The sequence below is a fragment of the Gasterosteus aculeatus genome, chromosome 12 (genome assembly GCF_964276395.1).
Source record: "Gasterosteus aculeatus chromosome 12, fGasAcu3.hap1.1, whole genome shotgun sequence".
In the NCBI taxonomy this organism is placed as follows: domain Eukaryota; kingdom Metazoa; phylum Chordata; class Actinopteri; order Perciformes; family Gasterosteidae; genus Gasterosteus; species Gasterosteus aculeatus.
This window is the reverse complement of record NC_135700.1, coordinates 4203406-4228141: the sequence shown is the minus strand read 5'-3', so window position 1 is coordinate 4228141 and position 24736 is coordinate 4203406. Positions and strand designations below refer to the sequence as shown.

Here is a 24736-nt window from a genome sequence, read left to right as displayed (position 1 = left end):
ACCAATAAGGAAAGCAAAGGGTGGCTACAGTACCTCGCGCTGCCTGTTGTTTATCTGTTGACCTCAGATGTTTCCTCCTCGGTAATCTCCCCCGACGGGAGGCTGAGGAGGACGGGATGGGGAGGGGGGGGAGGTTGGGGTGGTGCTAAGGAGCAAGGGAGAAGGAGGAGGAGGTGCAGTGGGGGGGGGTTCAATGACCTGTGAGCCGGCCTGCTGTTGGGCTGGGGGCTACAGACCCCCCCCTTTTTACCTCTAACTGGATTATGGGCCTTGCCATTCCCCTTGCAAAGCAGCAGTTCAGACCAGCTACACACACACACACACACACACACACACATAAATAATTGGGGGTTCTTCTCTGAAACAGCAGCAGCCCCCCCCCCCTCCTTGGGTTGTTGCTGGGTCTCTCCTCAGTCCCCTCCAGGTACAGTGAGCCCCCGCTCCCTCCCTCCCTCCCCCAAAGAAAACACACAGCCCCCCCTGTCTCCCTGCCAGCAGCTGACCCCTGCCAGAGAGGTATGTGTTGCAGATAAGTATGTCAGGACTCAGGAGGAATGTAGGGTTCACTGGTTTGTGTCTGGCTCCGTTTCATCACCGGGACTCGCCGGTGAAAGAAGACCTAAATAAATCCTTTTAACAGACACAAAATGACGACAATAGAAGCACCGACTGATATGTATTCCCTCGCAATTGAGCATTAGTAAGTACGCGTCCTTTTACCAGATTTGTTTTGTCTGTTTTATCAAGCCGTGCGGATGATTTGGGTTTCACAGTGGAACGTTCCAATGTTGTGCGCAGCAGAGCAAGAGACCCTGCCGTCCCGTACTGGGTAAGGGAGGGAGAGGTAAACGCCAGCGATATGCAGCATACAGTTCATATACTTTTCGTAACGTGGATTTGACGGCGCCTTATAGAGGACGCGGGTGAGCTGACTCAAAAGTGAAGACAAGCAGCTGCAGACTGAACTCTTGCCGCCAGGCCACCTTCTCCTTAGAAACCAGGAGGAGAAATAAAGGCGCGTTGCCGAATGCAGGGCGAGGAGGGAGAGAAGAGCCAGAGAAGGTATATCACACGCACTCCCACTCCCGCCACAGGAGAGGCGTGCGCCGCGGTGCAGTTCAGCGAGCAGGTCAGCGCTTCAAGGTCCTGCGCTGGCTGACTGACAGTTTGCTCTCGCCGGGCTGAGTGGCCTGAGCATTTCATGTGTAAACCAGAGCTGGTCTGGCTAGTTTCAGATGTCACGGCGAGGAGGCTGGCAGGCGGAGAGCAGCCGCTGCAGATGCGCTCCGACACTCGCGGACCCCGCGGCCAACGCAGCAACGCGAAAGGCCTGCTCAGGCAACCGGAAGAGGTGACAAAACGCATCAGGTAACCCTGCCTTTCCGGATGGTTCCCACCCTCTCCTGTCACTGAGGCCTTCACGTCAGACCATAATGGCCACTGAAAGTGACAGGCGCCTTTTTTTTTTCGTGGCAAGACGTGTGCGGCGGGGACGTTTAGCTGGTCGGTAACTGGTGCAGCAGATGCCAACCGGTGGCTACGAGTGAGAGAAAACAGAGCTGTAAATATTGATATTGTAATGAGGCTGTGCTTCGAGGTCACTAATGCAATTAGGTGTTGTTGTGCGCTATGGACAGATGTCAGCAGAGAAAGGGCCGCAAAGCTCGTTAGTGGCTGTTGATAGAAATAGGATCACATCTATAGTTACATACGTAGCAATTTTAGGTTCATTTTGGCCGAGAGAACCAAGTCAATAACACTATTCATTATTCAACACCAGGGGTGGGAATCTCTTGGCACCTCACGATTCGATTCGATTCCGATTATCGATTCTAAAGCGATTATCGATTCTAAACCGATTATCGATTCTAAACCGATTATCGATTCTAAACTGCTAAAACGAAAAATCTTGATTTTCTAAATTTTCTCAAATCTGAGTTTGCTACTCAGAGGTTGCTAATCACTTCCTACTTTATTTGATAATTAAAGAAAACCAACAGATGAATTACCTTCTCTAATTTTTTATAAGAGAAAAAAAAAATCTTGACAAATATGATTTTCTATCAACAATGCAAGTCCAGATCTGTGAATATCTTGCCAACTTTCAATACGGATCGACTTTTGGGAGAATCGAAATAATGAGGTAAGATATGCGCAGGCTCCTCCATAGTTCGGTAAAGTTGGCAAGATATTCAGATTCAGACTGACGGACGGGTCTGTGAGCTGGACGCATTGCTCTTAATGTGCCGGGAATGATGGTAAATGATGGTTGTAGCTGGTTGTCATCTACGGTCCACTACGATTACCGAAGGGGGGCGTTTGTTTTTTGACAACGTTTTATCTCATATTAATCTCATAATTTTGACTTTCTATCCCCTTACATTAGTGCGGAAATGGGCTTCTATACTTGTGTGAACGCATCACTCCAGCCAATCCAAAGACGGGGTTTGTAACCAATCAGGTGTAGAGACCATGGTGACTGGCTCCGCCCCCTTACTGTCAAAAAGAAAAACAGCGAGGGCGTAGAAAACACCTTCGAGCGCGAGCAGAGACTAACCTCGCGAGCGAGGAAGTTCACGCTCCGCGAGCGAGCAAATATCTCACGCGAGACAGGCTTTTTTTTTTTTAATTCCGATTATTAACTTTTCTGAATCAAGATCGAATCGTTCTAGAGAATAGAGAAAAATCGAAAAATCCCCCACCCCTATTCAACACTACTGAATTTAAATGAAACCTTTTTAATAGGAAATCTTAAAGATGATGCTGAGACTTCCGAATGTGGCTTAAAGATCCAACAGTGGAAGTATTGTTAAAGGATAGAACTTCTTGTGTAAAAAAGTTTAACAAAGCCTCATTGTCTTTAAATATAATATTTGAGTAACTGTCACATAACATGTTCAACGTTCAGCCTGCACATGTTAACTTTGGGGCGCCATAATAATATAATAATAATAATAATAAACCACGACAATATTCAAATGTCACTTTTTCAAACTTTTAGTCATGTCATCTAATAACTTTTCCAAGATAATGTTTGGCAGTAACACAAAATAACATTTAGTATTTAGCATTTGATATTTGTATTTAAGCATCTAAATTTAGATGAAATATTTACAACAACTTTATCCTTGGAAAAGTTATTGCATGAATTTACATGAATTTATTTTTTACACGAACAATAAATGATTGAAAAAGTGATATAATAATAAACAATATTTTTATTCTTTTTTTTCATATGATAATGCAAAATGTACCAAAACTGAGCAGGATTTTAGAAGGTGCCACATTTTACAAACGGCGCCCAATAGTTAACCCCATCACTTATCCATCCCAAAGTCCAGGGACTCACTATCCAACATTGTGCTGGTTGATTATAGGGAAACGTTTCTGACATGATGATTGCACGTTTCTATTAACCAAACTGCTCATGTCCCACGATTATGTTTTGAGTGACAAAACGTAATCGTGTGTTTGCGAACTTTGACATCAGCAGAGGAGCCGAGGTAAAGTTGAGCTTATTAATATACAATAAGAGGCTGTTACAATGATTACTAGCTTAACCGTAAAATAACAGCAAATCACTGCTGCCAGTGCCCTTATTTTACTGTGGAATAATTTCGAGAGATAGCTCCAAACGGAGCTGTGGGAAGTCTAAGTGGTACCATTTGAGCCGGCCGAAGAAGTGATGATGCACTCTGCTTATCTGCTGCAGGCTGTAGAGCTCCAGGCTACATCAGCCGCAGCTAGCACAACACATCCAAGCCTGTGGTCCAGTTGCACTGTGGGTAACGCGGGCGCTGGGTTTGACGAGGAAGAAGGATGAGGTGGATTCAAAGAAATTTTGGTCCTGGACCTTTATCTGCAGTGATAGTATTTTTAAGCAATACGGTACTCAAGGCGCTACTGTATTGTCAATAATGTACTAGGGCGTTGTTCACAGGAAACACTTGAACAGTACATTATTGATGATACAGTAGTGCCTCGGGTAGCTTATTGCTTTTATTATTGCCAGCGACATTATAAATAGTAAGTAAATAGCAGTAAATGAACAGGCTTAAACTAGAATGAGTTCTTGTGGCGTTTTTGTAAGCACACACTGAGTGTGATGAATATGTACATGAGATGCTACAACAGATTCTGATGGGAGTGTTGGTTATTGACCACTCCTATCCCATAATAGAACTGACAAAAAGCCCGAGCAGAAAAATATTCTTCTCAGAGCTGAGAGGGGGATTTAGGAGAGGGCTTCGTTTTCCCAAAGAGATTTAGTCATTTGTCATTTTAGATCAAATCTCCAAACAGCACTGAGCATGCACAGCAGAAAATAAAGACGTGGGGGGATTTTAGATGATAATTAGCTGCAGTTTTGTTCTCTCAGCAGACATGGTTGAGTCTGCTACAGGGGGATTACATGCTGAAGCAGGGTGGGGGGAAGGAGGGGGGAGGGAGGGGTGACAGGGTGGCATGCAAAGTCCAGTCATTAATCCTGTCGGCTTCTTGAAATATCACATCACAGCCAGGGCGGCGGCCGCCAGCCAATCCCCTCCGCTATTGCAATTGGTGACATTACACTGAAATATTTAACACTTGTGCGCTCCGTGCTTTTTAATGCGCCGAAGCATATTTTGTGTAGTGCTTAGGAATATTAAAGCATAATTTATATTTCAGGAGTTTGACACTTTGACATTTTGGCACCTCTGTTTTGAATTTCAGCATGCGGTTTGACATGTTTGTATTAATAACATTGTGATCTCGGAGGGCCACGGCCTCAGGCTACTTGAACAAGACTACTAAAGAAAGGGATTTCAAAAGGAATCGCAGAGCAGCCCAGGGACTCGTCAAAATCAGCCCTCATACTGTTGCCCTGATAAAAATCCATTACCCGCAAATGTGAGGGGGGGGTAGTTTGTGTGTGTGTGGGTGAGAGAGGGAAAGGGAGAGAGGGAGATGTGCCTGTGAGTTTTTTATATGTTGTATCGGGCCTCATTTTATCCACTGTAGACTCTCCCCCTCCGGCCTGGTCACATCCTCTGTACCGTTATTCACACACTTTTCTCATGAAGAAATCCTTTTAAACTAAAGACATACGCGTCTCTGTGGGTGTCACACTAAACATCCGTTATTTTTTTCCAATCTACGTCCACTTAAGTTCTGGCCTTTGTCATTGAAAATGTAAAATTGCATTTCCCAAAATGTTTGTCAGAGAAGCTGCTCTTCAGGACCAAAGTGAGAAGAAGATTTTTTGCAGGATTGGAGAGATCTTTTTTCTCTAATGTTCTACGGACATCCACCCTATACAGTAATTGTCAATATATTTCCCTTTATTGAAAACCAAAAATATCAACATCTCGTGGTTAAGGACAAAAATTCAGCACCAAAGTCATCAGGATTCATCAATGCTGGATTATGATCATATGTACAACAATTTCATGGATATTTCCAACAATTTCTCAGCCTGGACCAACACTGTGGGCCGAGTGGCGCGGTTAAAAGCTTTCAAATAATCACTAGTTCTATGTGAAAATGCACTGCATGAATATGGAGAACATTAATGCAAATGTTTTCCCTGACAGCTACACACACCTGGCCTGCTGTAAATGATCCAAAATGATCTGAATAAATCAGGATAGCGCACTCGTAAAGGGGATGTTATTGAACAGACAGCATAAAAACGTATAATGTTTACTATGAGCTAACATTCACGCTAGCGGCTGTGGCTAACCCCTTTCTGTGTTAGCTAGTGCGCGTCATCTTAGCTACATTAGCAGCCTCGTAGCGCCCGGCCTCCACTTCCCCTTGAAGTAGACACTGTGAGCACTTTAGCCCTAGCCGGCACGGCTGGTGGCGACGAGCCGCCGGTTTTCACGTCAACGGGACGAGAGCCATTGAGAGAAAACCTTGTACCTTTTTATTAGATATTATTTCTGCCTCAGACGAGTATAAAACCTCAGTCCTCCTTCAGTTGTTAATCCAGATACTTTCACTTTACCATTACGTGATTGTTATCCAGTTACTGGCAACGGGTATGTAGGCGGCGCTGGTTCTTCAAAACGACTTGATCCGAAAGATGAAACATAAGAATTAATATGCAGTTAGTACTAGACAGAGTGTAACACAACACATAGGAGCAGAGGGGAGTGCCAGTCAATCATTATTGGGTTATCGCCCTGAAGTTGTGGGGATATGCACTCTACACGTCAATTAAATAGCATCAGACATTGCTCTGCCAGACACCTCTTGAGTGACATTCATCACCCAGACATGCGATACCTTCTTGGGCCTACTGGCAATTGGACAGAGGTGAACATACTAATAGGATTTTTGGATGACTTTATAATCACAAGAAAGCTCATTAAATTACTTTTAAGCTAATTAAAAGTTAGATAGAGTGAAGCTGTTCAGCTTTACATTTTGATCGATAATTAAATTCATTTTATTCACAGTTCACGTTTCACCTTTTAATGTTTGTATTGTAAACCATGGGAATATATGGAGCTCCATGGAGGTCATTCTTAAATGAACTGTATTTACTGTATTTCATAAATAATTGACATATAACATTTTGAAATTAAAATGCAATTTGAACTCTACAAAAGGTGCTGTAAAAAACAAGTACAATAGATCTGAATGGACCTGCATGAAATATTTCATAACTCATAAACTATAATGGTAACTAAATAGAGCCTTTGGTGTCGGATTGAGTACTGAGCCTTTTGTTTGTGCGTTCTTCACGGGCACGTGAGGAAAAGACGTGGGGCGAAGATGTGGCCACGTGAGGTGAAAGGAGGCCGTTCAGGTCCCACTTAGCCGGGCCGACCACCCACATGAACCGCTGCTCGGCTGTGGCTATGACGAACAGCTCATTTTAGGCCTTCCCATAGTACATACATTTCCGCAATATGTGTAAAAAATGTGTCCTCCAACACGATACATAACCATGACTTTCTCATGAAGGAAATCTTCCATATCCAGTTTTTCTCTCACTATTCACATGGTGTCCCGTCTTCATGCCTATAATCTGATAGATCTCAAACTCAGATGTTCTTGTTCTCATTTTGATCATGTGTGCTGCTCTCCTTCCTGCTGACTGACCACCCGCTGAATGTGAAACCCCGGGGGGTCTCAGGAGGGTCACGACCATCTGCCCGGTTCTCCATCGCTGCACAAAGCGTCCGTGCTCCGCCCGATTGTGTCTCGTGGTTGTTTCTCTCTGTGTCTCTGCGCTGCACTGAATTGTTAATGATTTACAAATCTCCCACACGAGACAAAACATAGACCAGCTCACCGCGCTGTCCGCCCACGCGGCGACTCGGGGCGCCGGCCCTAAAGTCCAGCTTACGCTCCGCACTAACTTTTTCCCACTCTCCAACAGATTAACTCGCTCTCTTCTCGAGGCAGCACCTTTAACCCATGGGGGGGACGGGGGTGAGGGGGACGTCAAAATCCAGCCTTACAGTCAGGACACAGGCTCTGGATATTGAAAACATAGATTGGTTTAATTGAATTTCCACTGTCCTCCAGTCCAAGTCACCAGAGTAGGGATAATTCCCTTATCCACATCAATGCAGGCCCTCCGCTGGGCTCAGTGAAAGGGGCTGTGGACCTGCTGTTTGCTGGCAGGATCTGCCACAATCACTTACACAAGCCCTGTTAAATACCCCCGCGATTTCCTGCCTCTGCTCAACCTGCACTTATGCCGAACTAAGTTAAAAGGAACCAAACAGCAGAAGCGGAGACAAATTACCGTGGATCATAGTCCGACTACAGTGCAATTTGGTGTCCCAAAATGGCTTAAGCTGGCTGAAGTAATGCCACGGGATGCTGGACTTGATGTGAGGGGGGCAGCCCCCTGACCCCCCACGGATGTGGCTGGCTCCTTCTTTCATCCTGCCCGCTCACCCAAGTGTCTCTTCTGGACCTCGTCTGATCCCAACTCTATATATGCACATTTTGTTCAGCAAGATAATCTTTTACGAAATTTGTATTTTTGCGAAATAATGAATTTAATTGGCGAGAGTAAAAAGTACTTTATGTTCTCGGTCAGTCAGCTACTCATTTGCAGCTGCTTTCTTTATATTGAAGAAAAAAAGACTTCTAAGTCTCCCTTTTTCTACAACTCTCACCACAGGCGATACAACATGCCTCGCCAGCATGATCAGACAACGCAAGAAAGTGAAGCTGGAACCAAGTAGCAGTGCGGTACACAGGGAGACACAGGACAACAGGCAGGTAGGAACGAATATTCTGCCAGCAATGAAACTCACTTAGATACAACAGTGTGTGTGGAATAGTTTTTAATTCCCCATTTAATGCCTCCATTTATTAACCCAGCATCAATGTTCTCCAATTACCAATACCTTTTCTTTAAACCGAACACATGTTTGGCCTTTTGTTTGTGCTTTCTTAAATTGTAGTCTCGAACAGGGTGGAGATGCAGGTACGGTTTTTAATTGTAAAGATATTGAATCTCTGTGGCTCGGTTTGTTTAAATAAACAGAATAGAACAAATGTCTGATCTTTTAAGTCCGGTAATTCAAATGCATTAAACCATATACTGTATGTTCTGTTCAATAAGTTTAAATTCCTTGGTTTTCAGTTTGTGGTTGAACACTTTGATTCAAGTTTTCATTTGACCAGATCTCATCTGTTGATAAATCTTTCACAGTAAAACCTACCTGAGAAAAATAAATGCCAGTAATAGAATTTTTTGAGCTGTGGCCGTTTGAAACTTTTATTTATAATTCCAAAGAGTTCTCTGTCAAAAGCCAATTCACTGTATGTCACAGTTCTTTCCCACAAACCAATGGAGGGTCTTTGTTTGGCCAACGTTGTAAAAGTGCCACGTCTAACAAGTTTCTATGAAGCAGTGTCTCTCGTTGGATATGCTATCGTCTCTGCTGTGCGAGATGATTTCTCTCTTTGTCGGCGCTGTATGGAGGCAGGTTTAAGTGCCTTGGTGGAACTCCTATTCACCCCCGTGTTCAGCACTCTCCCATGGCCTCTTCTCCATTTCCAGTGCCCAGAAAAAAAGATGTCATTGTGAACCTTGACCCCGCCCTGATCCACATCCACTCTCCACCAGGAAGCCGAGCACATGCCTGAACAATCAACTCCGGCGCTGCCGTCAATTTTGCACAGAGCGAAGAAAAGATGAATCACCCAGGTTCAGGCAAAAGAGAGATGGGTAAAAACATGAGGATAAAAGGCTTTTCCTATGAAAGTCAGAGCGAAAAACATGTTTTTTAGTCCCTGAAAAGTAACTGTCACAGGAGTGACAAGGAGGCACTATTAAGAGCCTCCGCTCATTCAGCCGGTTTGTCTGAACTGTTCAACAAACAATTACAGGGAGTCATGGGGGTTATGTTTATCTGGAGACCTGGCCTGTGAGGAGCTGCCTTAAAAGCCACGGTGAATTTAAGAGGCAAGTACGTCTGCTTCATAAACCTGTGATTTTTGCCTGGATATTGATTTCTGTTTGACGCAGGAGTCTACGGTCAGCAGGAGGCTGATGGCAACGTGTCCTGCTTTCTGTGCAGGTCACACTGAAGAACTACACCGAAGAATCTCGCTCATATTGGCCCTGTGTTAGATAAATGAAATATAGCCAGTTAAAGCATCTGGTGCAAAAGATGTTTACAGTGCAGCAGTGCATCGTGGGACCGACGCATGGCTTCCTTCAGCCTTTATCATGGCGCCCGTGCCAATCAGTGATTGGTCACAAGTACATATTCGCACATCAATTATTTCATTTTAATGTTTGATTTTTTTTAATAAACGGTGGCTAGACAGCAGGGCAGAGTGGTGACGGGGTGTTTAGCACTGGTTCGAAAGCACTGAGCGGTTCCTCCGTGTGGTGTTTGCATGTTCTCCCCGTGTCTGTTTACTTCCTCACGCAGACCCCAAACATGCTCTGGGGGTTAAGTTCATTGGTGACTCTGAATGTGAGAGTAAATGCTCGTGTGTCTCTGTGTCAGCCCTGCGATTGACTGGTAACCAGTCCAGTGTTTAGCCCGTCTCGCACCCCACGTTATCTGGGATTGACTCGTCGCCCGGTGACGCTGTGAGGATAAGTGGCAGCTTTAGAAAATAACTGAATAGGTGTGTATAATTACCTGTATTGGGTCTGTGCTTACAAAAGGCTGTGAGTGTATTCATAGAAATCCATGTAACGCTTTCATAAAAACGTTGGGTCATCGCCTTTAAAGGATTAATAGTAGACCAGCACACAGATTATTATTGCATATGCATTTATCGTGGAAAGGTAATAGAAATAACAGCAATTTAATGGTGGTGGAGGTATTCCTTATTCTTTTGAAAAGTAATCTGAGGCTTTTCCTCCGCCGTGTAGTGCACGGCTTAATGTGTACTCGGCATTATGCAAAGCATACTTCCAATCATGTACTCTACCTCTAAAACTGGTGGACAAAGGTGCACGCTATAATTGTACCACGTGAACAAAGCCACGTTCTCGTTGACATTAATCCAGATATTGGGAAAAAGAAAGATATTTCTTATAGCAAACTCAATCTACTAAATGAACTCAGCATTGAGCTCAGCTCCTAATAAGCTCACTTTCCTGGCTTTATTTTTTTTAATCGATTTGTTGGATCATTTACTTTTGAAGGCCAGTCTAACAGTTGTTGCAGATGCAGCTAATGATGATACTGGCCCAGTTGGTACCTACACCCCACAGCTTTTCCAGCTCAGCCCTTCCCCCACCCACCTCACCCTTTGTTCTCCCTTGACCCCCCCCACCCCGCCCCACCCCACCTGCCAATTAATGCCAATCAGGCCAGCGGTGGGCTGATCTGGTGGGGGGTATTGGGACCGGGACCACCTGGCTCTGGCTCACAGCTGGCTTCCCCTCCCTCACCTGTCAGGACCGGGCCTCTGACAACGCACCCCGACAACACCGGCCCGCCAAACCCGCGTCCGCTTGGGTTGTCGCACAATTTCTATGTGTTACCTTTTGATTTCTACATGTCCGTTGTGAGATGTGTGAGACCATCGTGGCCAGTTGTCTTTTTAGTGGGTTTAATAAGGTTAGTTACATTAAATGTTTACAGAAATGTTTTTATTTATAGCCTGATATCTATAATCTACTATCGGTTTAATCTCACCGTGCTATCTTGGTTATTTTTCCGGCCAATGAACACTTTACCAGTTAAGAGGATTGGATGTTGTATAATAATCACAAGCGATGTATTTGAATTCATCACTGTAATATCAGCGCCGAAGTATAGATGTTTTGTAAATAATCATGTGGAAAAGACTTTAGCACAAAGGCGCAGGTGGAAGACGTTGGCGGGCAAATGCGGCACTTTTTTGACTGTGGGGCAATTTCGCTTCAAACCTTTTTCCGACCGGCACCAATGCAAACTCCCAACGGCAGCAGACAGTCGGCTCTTTCGATAAAAGATTTGAATACATTTACGCTGAATCATGAAGATAACGGCTAAAGGATCTGAGCAGAAGCACACAGGCTTTGATTCCACGGCCCAGCCACCACTTCTTCACGTCCGTGCTGTCTACGAAAAGGCAACACAAGTACTCACCAGGCAGGCAGGCGGGGTGGAGGAAAACCCCCGGTAGGTCAGGAAGTGGAGTACAGGTTGGCAACAGAAAGGCCGGTCAAACAGTCACAACGGGGGAGCAGCTTGCTTCTGTAGTCAAACAGAAAACAGTGTTTAAGAAATCATGGAAAAGGCCTTCTTAGTGTGTTTTGTGTATTTATATGAGGGAGGCAAAATTCATTGGTTCACACGGATCGGATATTTCACATGCTGCTGAATGCAAAAAATATTATTTTATTTCTTTTTTAGGATCTTTTTTTTTGTATTAATTAAATTAAAAAACCTAAAGCTTCACACACAGGGTAAGCAAACTATATGCTTTCCCCGTTTTACAGGTACACTTATGTAAAGTTTATAACATGCCTGTCACCTAGGAGACAAGTGTCAACCATGATCTGTATGTAACAAAACTATTATTGGAACCAAAACAACAATTTCTTAAACACAAACCACCAATAGTCTAAGCCTTCTTGAAGGTGATTCACATATATACATATATATAACTAAAGTAGTTTGCTTGCTTAATCCTAACTTATTTCTTTAAAGACTGTGTGTATGTGACGAGTGGGAATTGACGTGCGATCGATACGTTGCGGAACACATGAGGAATAACTTTAAGTAAGATTTGAGGATACGTTGTCTTAGCGCCTCCAAATTAGCCTTCGGCGTTTGTGACGTTCACTGCAATACTTGTTCTGTGGAATACAAAGTCCCCCCAAAAAGGCAGCATTTCCTCCTGTTTCAGTAACCCACTGATTGTAGAAAATGATTTAGATAAAAGATTTACGTGTTCAGCGGAGGACCCCTGTGTTTGAGCCACTGAAAGGATAAGACGGACACATTAAATACATTAGACATGTTTTTTTTAATGGAATTTATGATAAACACAGAATTACTGCAGTTTCGACAGCCATAGAGCGGCTTATTTCAAATACCTGACGAAGTTATAATATTCCGTATCATAAAGTCATCATATGTCATATTGTCTGTGTGTGCATGTTTGCATTTGTGAACGCCGTCCCAGCGCCTCACCATCACTGTCCTCTTTCAGACCTCCAGATCCTTCTAGAAATGGCGCCTGATCTCACTGTTAAATAATGCATCCACAATTCTTCTTTTTGTAATGTAAAAAAGCTGGCTTTTAGCAGCGTTAGTGGGACAGTAATGCCACCTGACAATCGTTCCCACAAGTCCTGACTGTGGCCTCCAGGAGAGGAGTCGGGCTCCTTGTGATTGACAAGGACAAAAAGAGGAGTCCCACTTCGGTTTTTGAATTGTCAGCCCCGGCCGTGGGATTTGAGAGTGAAGGATGAAACCGTGACTTTGACTACAAGAAGCAAAGACGTTAAACATGACAAGTGTGATTACAATATCCGTGGAGCGTCATTTAGGGCGCCGCGGTGAGAGACAGTCTCAACAAGACGTTCAATTATTCATAACACCGGGGAGAACGGCTACTTTCAAGGCCAAACAGCTTACGAGAGGCATTCTGGGATACTGCAGCAGCACCAGCGCCGCCACTTACACCTGCGGTTACAATGAAACAATTTCATATGAATGGTTTGCCACTTTATCAAGAGCCCAGCTATTCGAAGCTCCCCTGTCATGAACACTGATGAATACACACCCCGCTGGTTCCGTTCTCAGCTCTATTATTAGGTTTCATGGTTATTATGCCTCACTTATGGGGGAAAAAAAAAAACTTCAGTGGACGGTTCGGAATGTAAAGCGACGGGGCTTTCGTATTTAGCGGCGTTAAATAATTACCACCCACACTAAATACCGTAGAGTCATTGTGATGAACACTACATACATTCTTCAAGCTATTTGAGTATTTTAACGCGTAAAAACTCCAGAAGAAGCCGGAAGTGTGGCTCTTAATGAAGATAAAAGTCCTGATGCCTGTTCATGGGTGCTGGGGCCCATCCCAGGGCCATGACTATGGTGGTTCTCTAATTGTTCATATTTAATCAACTTCAGTCACCCAGAGAACCTGCAAAACCGGTACTCGATTCTGATTATCGATCAGATATCGGATACAGATCATGTCTTCTTCATGAAGCTTGGCCTCTCGGTAGTGAATACTTGTGGGGGAAGAGTTGTGAATGCTGGACTGCAAACCTTATTTTGACATTTCACTTTTAAGTTCCACTTAAGTTACTGTGGAACTGAACCAGACTAAAATGAAAACTACACGAAAGCATCATCGTGGCTCAGTTTAGAGAACGCTGCTAAACAAAGAGACGAAAGGCTGTTTAAACAAAACAATAACAGTACAAATGTTCTGTCATGATCGTATTATTGTTCAATTTCCAAGTGTGACTTATTATCCCCGTCTGGCGTTGGACATTAGAGTCCTCTGCCCACACTCACACACACACACGCACACACACACACACACACACACACGCGCACGCAGCATGCTGCGGCTGCAGCGGCAGCAGACATGAACAGTATCAGTGGTGTAGTCGCACACGGTTGCAGCGAGCAGCATCACGGACAGACATCCACACCAGATGCCGCGTGCCCCGGGCTCAGAGGCATCACTGCGAGGGGGAACGCCAGCGCGGGGAAATAAGCACCTGTCATGTGCCAACTGAAGTGTTAAGTGCACAAATTGTGGAGGCGAGGGTGATGTTTTCCGCAGGGGTGACAGCTCTGGGTCTGGGTGCCATTTCGGGGCCTGGCATATCATGCAGAGCCCCCCCCCCCACCACCACCACCAGACTCCCCCTCGCCCCTCCAGCCCACCCCCGGTCCTAAGCTTGCCGAGAGGCACAATGGCAACTATTATTTACTGAATGTCTGCCTCATTTCCTCATATTCATCTTGGCTGGCCATCTAAGGGGCCACGGGGGGGCGCGTGTTGCAACCCCCCCCGCCCCCCCCTCCCTCCCCCATGTCATTGCTGAGGGGCGGCAGTGGCAAAATAATCTCCGGCGAGCATTTAGATCATTTATTCAGAGCGCCGGGTGTCAGCCGCAAACCAAATGGCGGAGGGTTTGTGGGCCGGGGTCCTCATCCCCCCCCCCCCCGTCAGGTTGGACAGGAACGCGAGGCGTGGAAGGTGCATCGGGCCGGGTGTCAGAAGGCCTCTCCGCAAACTAACACTAATGCCACGCGAAGGTCCTTCTGTGAACAGTGTGAACGTGCAAAATGTATGATAAATTGAGCGTGCCAGGGGGCCTTTATGGCTGTGAAGTGTTGTGGCTGGTCGCAGGCATTGTTATGACTGTGGCTATTTAGGATCATGGGAGTTGACAGTTGCACCACTGGCAGCCACAGAAAGCCAGATTCATCGGGGTTTTCGTGCACCAATGAGCAGCGGTCACAGTGCAAGAGAGGAACACACAGTTTTAGAGCATTTCGGAATTCGACAGAACTTCAAGGACACGATAAAGCCCGGTGGCTTGGTTCTAATGCTATTAGCTTAAAAGCCTCGTCCAACAGATGACAGCACCTCAGAAATACCTTCTCTCCATCTGGCCACCTGTTGTCAAGGTGTTAGTAGCTGAGAGGTGAACAAAAGAATAAGTGGATGTAGTCAGAGACAGATAGAAGGCAGCTAATGGTGTTGGACTAATGGTTTCCTGATGTTGAAATAGCGGAACATGACACTGTCAGCAGTACACCAACATCTGCAGGAGACAGAGGAGAAGCATGTGAGCGTGTGCACGGGAGTCTTGGATCTGTCCTCTGCTGCTCCCCAAAGGACCAACGCAACAAGGTGCGAAACGGCATCATGGCTGTGTACTACGAAGACATGGGAGGTTTTATTTTTTACTCCTGAATAAATAACGGACCTGTCTTAGTATTAAATGAGACATTGCTAGAGAAGCATAGATCGATCCAGTCACATGTCCATGGTTGTGTTCTGCTGCCACCTGCTGGAAATACCATAAAGCACAGCCGTCTCAGAAAGGCTCTAGTCTGAGGTTAAATAAAAAAAAAAACAATAACCACAATAAGAAAGGCATGAACTAAAAATAAATACAGCAATATAATAATGAATAAAGAAACACAGCAAAATGAACACACCTCTGAGAATGACTAAACTGTTGTTTATACCAACTATTTCTTGTAAAAAGCACGCACTAAAGTTGGTACATAGTTTCACTATTTATCATCTGACAAACTAACTTCCTGTCACGCTGTCACTTCCTGTACGTATGTTATGGAAAACAAATAAATGAAGAGTCTAGTCGTAGTGACATGAGGTCATGAGGTCTTTGTCCTTCCCCTAACCTCAGTCCAGCAGAACACGTGTGTCACTTTGCAAATATCTGATCGTTGAATAATGTCTTGTCTACTAAGTTTCAAGGACTTTATTTACTAGCAAAAAACAAAGCTTCTGCCCGTCATTGCTCCATGTAGTTCCGAAGGAGAGTTCTTAAATGGATTTCTTCTGGAACGCCATATCATAAGGGGATGATTCTATACACTGTTCTAAACTGACCGACTGGCATTTCGGAACAAAACAAGATGGTGTTTCGTGCTCATCGTAACATTCGTGATGAGTAAAATTTTCATGGAGAGACACGGGTACACCTTCATCAGCAACCTGGGCGAAGGCGTGTTTGGCAAGGTTGTGAGTGCCTATTCAACCAAGCTGAGGAAAAGGGTTGCCATCAAGATTATAGACAGAAAAAAGTTTACTTCTGTTGCCTTGGAAACGTTTCTGCGTCGGGAAATGGAGATTATTAAGCCTTTGAACCACCCCAACATTGTCAGGACTCTTGATATCTTCAAATGGCACACGAGCAAGGTATACTTCCTTGCATCTTAGTGAGAGTTGCTGCACTTTAAATGGTCTATTTTATATTCCCACCTTCAATATAAATGGTTGTTAAAGAAACAGCTATTTTTCCACAAAGATAAAGATAAAGATATCCACAAGTCAACACCATTGTCACTTTGGTACCGAGTTATAGAATTAAGAATATTGAGCATGTACTACACTTAGTCCACTGTTTCGGAAACTCAAGAAACCATGTCCCGGTTTGCCATGCATGGTTTCCACGTGGATGACGCCGAAGGCTGAAAATTAATTCATAATATGTTTATAACGCATTATCTTAAAATAAAGACTACCCAGAATGTGGCATAGTGAGTGAAGTAACTTCATGTTTTAATAATTGAGAAATGGTTTGAAACAGCATTCACTTGGAAGATTTGTTGTGGTATAATTGGAGGATGGGCAGTAGGTGGCTGCAGTTGGTCTATTAATAATAATAATAATTTACAACTCGGTGGGGCATAAAGCATTCATCTTTTGGGCAAACATCAATGTCAACCTGCCAGTTTGATTGCGTGAGGAAATCAGGATGTTACACAGATGAATACAGGAAACCAAAGAGCCATCGCCATCTGTTGCAACACACAAAATTGCACTAATAGTCCATTTACCATTTCCTCTTACTCTTGTACCTGTAGGTCTATGTGGTGATGGATTTATGTGTGAAAGGAGACCTCCTAAAGCATATCAACGCAGAGGGGGCCCTACCTGAAGATTCAGCCTGTAGGCTTTTCACACAGCTGTGCAATGCGGTCCAATATCTTCACAAGAGTGACGTGGCTCACAGAGACCTTAAATGTGAAAACATGCTGCTGGACACACATTTCAACCTCAGAGTGTGTGACTTTGGGTTCAGCAAGAAGCTTACTTATGCAGATGGGCGTATGATACTGAGTAAAACCTTCTGTGGCACCTCCTCGTATGCAGCACCTGAGATTCTGAGAAGTTTACCATACAACCCCAAAGTGTCTGATGTGTGGAGCATGGGTGTCATACTGTTTATGATGCTCTTTGCTTCAATGCCCTTTGACGACACCAGCATTAGGAGGATGTCGAGAATGCAAATTCAGCATGAAATCAACTTCCCCACCATTAGGTCTGTTTCATCTGACGCAAAGGACCTCATCCATAGGATTCTGCACCCTGTTGTGGAGGACCGAATTACAATCAGCAACATTGAACAGAGTTCCTGGATGTTGCAGGACATGAGGTTGGAGGACAATGAGGTGGCCACCACATCAAACGCCAGCACTGAAAAGGAAGGACGTCCAGATGAAAAGGGCAAAGAGGAAGAGAAACTTTCAAAAGCCAACGGAGAACCGTTGGACGGACCGTCGCCTGCTGCCGCAAGACACTGACATGACATTGAAAATCAGTGGCTGACTAAACTTGAAATAAATACATGCACTAGCACGGTTTTTGTGTTTTTAAAGCAACTGGCAGTGAAGACTGTTATTATCCTCAGACTTTATAGCTTAAAGATTTAAATTCATAAAAATGCTTTTTGTTTGCGCTCGTCCCTGTGGGTTGATGTTTCCGCAATACTGAAAAGTATTTTATAGTGACTTTTTGACGTGTATCTTTTTATTTTTGTGACTATGACGCAATAAACCCTAGCTTAGAAAAAAAAAACTTTCATGCCTTTTTGATACGCTATAATTTTTATCACAATCTTTATCGAAGACGTTTCACAATAACGACTTGTACCACGTTTTGACTATATTAACACATTAACGCTATCACTTTTAATGAATTACTATACCATGACCATTTAATTATAAGATACTATTATAACGTTTAGGAAAACTACATACATTTTTTTTCATTTCATTCAACATATACTTTTGGGATTTGCAAAAGCATGCATTTTAGCAAGTATGGCCAGCAGACGATGCCAAACCCCCAAAGCACTGTAACTCGGGGTGATGTTGGGGTGTGTAATGTAAGAAGACTACTTCCACGGTAGAGTACAGACAACCCCTTAACTTCCTCGCAACAGATTAAGGGATTCCTGCAACAAAGGACGGGGTCTGACTTGTTTATTTGGTCTCAATAGTTTAGTGTTGGTTGATCAATAATCTCTCTAGCAGCTACTGACTGAAATGGGTGTGAATTCCAACGCTGAGCCGGTTCACCTTCTCCTGCCCTTCTTCTAGGGCCCTACCTCATCTCCTTCCAAGTAGAAGAGGACTGCTCTCATGCCCAGTCACTTACTGTATCGATGAAATAACTCATTAAGATAAGCCACTCCAAAAACAGGTAGCGCTTGGATGGCTTTCAGTTAGCTACACTTATTCAGGCTGAGACACGCTGGCATTTACGCCCCAAAATTCTCCCACAGCTTAGTGCTGTAGTACTTTGTAGGGGACGCTGTCTAGCTTGTGCTCGTTATCAGTCTACTGATTTAAAGCACTTACTCCAGAGTGTGCAGCAAGCGGGCAGTGCCAGGCTCAATAAAATTCAATACTGCCACCCTAAGAACCGGCTCCCTGGGTTGGTAGCTGGTGATAAAGAGTGGACTGGTTCACCAAAGGAGAGGATTATCTCAAAACAACCATGGTCCAAAAAGAAATGCACCCATTGCATCAAAGGGTACAAGATATGACCTAAATGCCAACAACTTGAAAGATCTGTTTAATAGATGATTGTATCTGCGGTCAATAGTGCGTAGAAATGAAGAAGGAATGATGGACAGGTAGCATGTTTCTGTGTAAACCAGAATGTAGGAAAGCCCAGTCCTAGTCCATGTCTCAGTATTTAAACACACATTTTGTCTCCCAGGCACGCGGCGGATTAATACGTTCTGAACAGCCGGATCACAAACGTGACCTGGACCCCATCACGCGGAGGAGATCCCCTATCGGAGGGACGCCTTTTACGGCTACTTGCCCTGCATCATCCCCGCCACTGGCCGTTGTATCGGTAGGTAGAAGCTCCAAACATTCCCCATGTAACTGGGGCTTTTTGAAAACTCGTCTGCCCTTTTCCGCTCTCTGTGTGCAGGTGGCTGAGCACAAGACCACCCGTGACTTTGGAGCGACCCGGATGTACCTGAGGGGAAGACGGGCTGCGGTAAAAGTGTAACCCTCAAACAGATCACTTGATGGTCGGCATGGAGGCCAGTCGCGCACCTACTGCAGGGCATGCAGGGCGCCTGGCTGGAAACGGGTCCGCCTGGCCAGCTGAACTTCACTGACCTCTGCACCGCAGTCAAGGAACATGTAAGATTAGCGGTCTTATCCGTGTTTCTCCAACATCAAATGCGTGGTCCGTGATCTGAAGCAGTTACGAGGCCAGCTGGACGCAGTCGTTGATGACCGGCTCCCAAGAGCGCCAGAGGTCTACAAAGCTGGAGACACTAAAGACATTTTGAGCTGCTTCAAGAAAGATGTATGAAGAATTCCTTCTGCTCTAAGTTCAGTGCCCTGTCTCAAGATATCAGAAGACTCCTGTGAGAACTTCAGTCCGTCCCAGATAGTTTTGTCGATACTGCTACAGGCTGTTTGAGAGTGGTTCTGGACGCTATTGCTCCTCTGGAAAGAAGAATAGCAACAAGAAGGAAGTCTGCTCCTTGGTATAACCCTCAAACACGGAACCTAAAGCAAACTGTGCGGAAACTTGAACGATTATGGCATTCCACCAAATCAGAAGGATCTAGGCTAGTTTGGCAAGACAGCCTTAAAACATATAAGAAGGCTCTCCGTAACGCAAGAGCATCTTATTACTCATTATTAATAGAGAAAAATAAAAACAACTCCAGGTTTCTCTTCAGCACTGTAGCCAGACTGACAGAGTCACAGCTCTGTCGAGCCGTGTATTCCTTTGGACATCAGTAGTAACGACTTCATGAATTTCTTCAATAAGAAGATTCTGACTATCAAAGAGAAAATTGATGGTCTTCTGCCTTCAACCAGTGCCGACCTGTCCTCAGATGTAGGAACCTTGGATGCAGCAGTGGGCCCTGATGCCTGTTTGGATGCCTTCTGTTCCATCAACCTTCAACTGACTTCTTTATTTTCAAAGTCTAAATCTTCTACTTGTCTCTTGGATCAGATTCCGACTGAGCTGCTTAAGGAAGTTTTTTCTTTAGTTAGCACATCCTTATTAGATATTATGAGTCTTTGTTGACAGGACATGTACCACAGTCCTTCAAGGTAGCTGTAATTAAACCTCTTCTTAAGAAACCTACTCTTGCTCCAGAGGTGTTGGCTAACTACAGACCTATCTCTAATCTTCCCTTCCTCTCTAACATCCTTGAGAAATCCGTTGCAAATCAATTATGTGACTTTCTACAAAACAATGCTTTGTTCGAGGATTTCCAGTCAGGAATTCAAGTAAATCATAGCACAGAAACAGCACTGGTGAAAATTGATCTTCTACTTGCATCGGACCAAGGACTCATCTCTTTTCTTGTCTTCCTGGACCTCAGAGCCGCATTTGATACCATAGACCGTTGTATCCTGTTGCAGAGACTAGAACATTTAATTGGTATCAAAGGAACTGCACTCAGCTGGTTTAAATCCTACTTATCGGATCGAACCCAGTTTGTGCTTGTAAACTGTGAATCCTCGAACAACACCAATGTTGGTCACGGAGTCCCACAAGGTTCTGTACTTGGACCGATTTTATTTACCCTCTATATGCTTCCTTTGGGCGATCTTATCAGGAAACACTGCATAAACTTCCATTGTTATGCAGACAATACTCAACTGTATCTGTCGATCCAACCAAAAGAGACCGACCAGCTAGTTAGACCTCAAGAATGTCTTGGAGACATCAAAACTTGGATGACCGGCAAGTTCCTGATGCTAAACTCTGTTAAAAAAGAAGTTATCTTGAGCAAGCTGTCACGTGATAGTTTTTATGGATGGAATTGCTCTGGTACCCAGCAGCACCGTCAGGAATCTGGGAGTTCTCTTCGACCAGGATATGACCTTCCACTCGCATATAAAGAAGACTTCAAGGACTGCCTATTTTCATCTACGTAACATATCAAAAATCAGGAACTTCCTGTCTCAAAGTGATGCAGAAAAATTAGTTCATGCGTTTGTCACTTCCAGTCTGGACTACTGTAATTCTTTGTTATCGGGCTGTTCTTGTAAATCTCTTAAGCCTCTCCAGTTGATTCAGAATGCTGCAGCACGTGTATTAACAAGAACTAAGAAAAGTGATCATATCACTCCTGTATTAACTTCTCTGCACTGGCTCCCTGTTAAATCAAGAAGAGATTTTAAGGTACTTTGAGGTGTGAAAAGGCACGCAAGGGGGTCTTGCATCTGCGTCGCTCTGAAAACGCAGAAGCATAAACTAGGCTTTAGGCCCAAGAGGTCAAAGGGCCCTGGTGATAAGAAATAACGTTGGTCAAATGCTGCAGTATAAGGAAAATATTCAGACATTTTGACTCTAAAATATTTTACATTTTTCTCACTATACAAGAACAATAAAGAAATTAATTCATTCTCTTTTCGTCATTGCCTCCATGTTTGCTTTCATGTGACCCTTAGAGTGACCTCTGGAGCTGTGGATCGATCCCACCGTCAGGTCACCAAAGTCACAGGTCACATTTAGCCTGAGGACACTGGAGGAGTCACATGGTATCTCTGGAGGGGGACAGAATCTGTCCAGAGGACAACCAGTAACCGTGTACTCCATAAATCTGGCCTTGATGACTTTGGGGTTTTTTTAGGTGATGAATTACATAATTCGGCTCCCATTCCTAAAACAGAATGAGTTCAACTGTGTTTTAGGGATTTAGGTTGTATTCACGCCTAAATGTTTTATGTCCATTCATGTGTATATTCGACAATGACAAGGTTTGTATATGCTTTACACAAAGGTGACACAAACAGCGATGTACCACCACTACTAAATACATTCAGGATAAACCCCAAAACAATACATAAATGCTCTAGCACTTACAGTTTGTAGTTTCAAATAGGGCCTCGTGACTCCAGGATGGCACTGGCTGAGGCCATGGATTTGGATGATCAAGATCTTAGATTTGGGTAGAGAAAAAAAATAAATACTGAGTTAAGGTAAGTTCAGCATCTACTGTCACCCATTTGCATAATTACAGTGCAGACAGAGTTAAGTCACTGAAGTAATAAACGTAACAAAAAAAAGACATGTTCATTAGGAAAAGAAAATCCATTGAAATCACGTTGGAACAGAACTATTTACCACATTGAAACACATTGAGGTCTCTTACAGTCAACTCTTGCAGGTGTCTTGCTGCAGATCCCACTTGGTGAACTGTCTTGTGGCCTTCTGGTGAATGAATGTCCTTGTTTCTGGGGGAACTGGACAGCTTATGTAAACAGGACAGAGATAAATCAGAATTAATAAGAGTGCATTGCTGACAGAATACAAAACTGAAACATGCTTTTCTGCCAGAAACATATTGAATATATATAGTGAATAAGGTTTTGTAATGAAAATCACAAGAGGGGATTTCAAAGTCTAAAATGAAATAAGACTAAATGTTTATTGAACTACTGTATGTAGTCATTTAAGAGGCTGTAATTACCGTATTGTTTTGTCGATGTCCTTTATATAATATTATATTATACGTTTTTTTGTTTTAACATCTTTTGACAAATTACTGGCAACAAAGATCCCAGGATCAGTAGAGTTTATGGGGTAATCAAAGAAAGCGTCGTGTTGCTCATATTCTCTGTAAACTACATATGTGCTGTCATCAGACAAAACAATATTCATCACTAAAGCGACGCTGTTGCCTATTTTAGCACAGTTTTCTGACTCACAACAGATGTTGACTGTTTAAACTACCTGCATTTTACTTTCTGTAAGTGATCACTGTTGAAATATAATTAGATAATCGTATTCCTAAACACAACAACCGCTGGCAGAACGTCTTTATGTCCGCAGCGGGACCACGATGTGTTACTCGCTCCCTCACAGCAGGATTACATTGGCTTTAAGTACATCTGTCAATACGTCAACGTCCTCCAGAGAAAATAAAGCGATTATCATGTAAAAGTTTGTGTTTTATAAAAATAAGTCATGCCAAATCCAAGTAGCCATCTGCTTGCTTAATGGCTTAACCCTCATTTCTGATTCACAAGTATAAAATTTTAACAAACTAACGTTAAATAAACGTGAGCTAACCGACGGCCATGGCACCGGGGGGTTTTAATAAGGGGGTTTGACTTAAAAGGAGAATCAGCTTTTAAAAGGAGAGCTTTCCTCTATGAAAAACGGACAGCTCCTAGCAGGCACCCCTATATCTCCACGAGAAAAACTCCTAAAGTGGAGAGCCGAACTAACTAACGTTAGCTAGCAAAAGTAGCTGCCGCTAATACAATTTCAGCTGGGGAAGAATATGGATCAAAAGTGAAGTTTAAACACAGCACGCAACGCTGACAGACAACCTTTTGATTGTGGGTAATCAAATATACATGTTTAACAAAGTTGTACTTACCGCTAGCGGACGGAAAAACGACGAAGTGCGCCGACTGTCGTTTCCCAACCACGTCGAGGGAATTGAGGAGCGCTTGGTGTAATCAAAAGGGTCTCCCGCTGGTTCCCTCCGAATGATTTCACAGTTCTCTCACAAAAACTCATGCCAAGAGATATTTAATTCCTGTTGTCATAAAAACTAAGATATTAGCATTGAAAAACTATTTTTTATTAATTCTGGCTTTGAGTTTTGAAATTGCAGTCAAAACCGTAGAGAAGTACGATAACATGCTTGATAGCCACAAGATGATATTTATTAAAATAACAGACAATGGATTTTAACCTTATTCTCCAGGCGTGTCCCCTCTGATGTTTTTACCATCCTCTATTTCTTTGACAACTAGGATCCTGAAGAAGCTTTCGGAGACTAACCCCCAGGACAGGTGCAGCTACTGAGCTGTGCGACAGCCTCGCTGATTTAGATGTGACAGGGGGGAATAGAGTAAGATCGAGAGGTATTTCAGAAAGTTGAGGGTTTGGATTATTCCAATTGGTTCTGCAGACATACACACAGATGCATACACACCAGTATACACAAACCAAGCTACTTGAGGTCCACATGCAGCCGCCGCAAGCCGCACACTCGTCCAGCCGGCACAGCGGATCTTTTAGCCTCGAGAATCACGGGGTGGACATCTGAACAGTGACCACCATCATCGTAATGGACGGAATTCACCAGGAGGATAGGAAACTACGAGAAAATACAAACAATTCAATAACAAATCTTTTGTTGTTTATATTTTCAAATATTGAAGGTGTATTTTTTGCTCATATTTCCATATATGACGTTTGAAGCTTAAAAAAACAAAAAGAATTCTCTCACTCCCATATGTGTGCGTCATAGGTAGTTCCCGGTTGCCAAGGGAACGGCTACCTTTCAGCCACAACA

At 43.8% G+C, this 24736-nt stretch overlaps 1 protein-coding gene and 2 long non-coding RNA genes across 4 annotated transcripts in view; 2 read left to right on the top strand and 1 right to left on the bottom strand.

Annotated features, from left to right (window-relative positions):
• LOC120809508 (uncharacterized) overlaps nt 1-24504 on the bottom strand; it is a 45785-nt gene extending 21281 nt beyond the window's left edge. Inside the window, exons 1-4 of the long non-coding RNA XR_013451545.1 lie at nt 23810-24504; nt 22577-22675; nt 22288-22362; nt 11556-11663 (exon numbers count right to left, since the gene is read on the bottom strand). This is a non-coding gene — a long non-coding RNA (uncharacterized LOC120809508). The remainder of the gene's footprint in view (nt 1-11555; nt 11664-22287; nt 22363-22576; nt 22676-23809) is intronic.
• Nucleotides 630-21802, top strand: LOC120809515 (uncharacterized). Of its 2 annotated transcripts, XR_013451546.1 has the most exons (4): nt 630-1368; nt 8129-8229; nt 19150-19290; nt 19372-21802. It is a non-coding gene; the product is annotated as an uncharacterized LOC120809515 (long non-coding RNA). The 2 variants fall into 2 exon arrangements; XR_005710109.2 differs by lacking the exons at nt 19150-19290; nt 19372-21802 and adding an exon at nt 9017-10724 and having other exon boundaries at nt 634-1368.
• tssk6 (testis-specific serine kinase 6) lies at nt 14624-17781 on the top strand. Its single transcript, XM_078085276.1, has one exon. It carries the CDS (start codon nt 17019-17021, stop codon nt 17724-17726), a length of 708 nt encoding a protein of 235 aa, XP_077941402.1. The 5' UTR covers nt 14624-17018; the 3' UTR covers nt 17727-17781.
• Nucleotides 24505-24736: the final 232 nt, after the last annotated feature.

Coding starts and splice junctions, on each gene's coding strand:
- tssk6 (XM_078085276.1), top strand. CDS start 17,019: ATGGATTTATGTGTGAAAGGAGACCTCCTAAAGCATATCAACGCAGAG.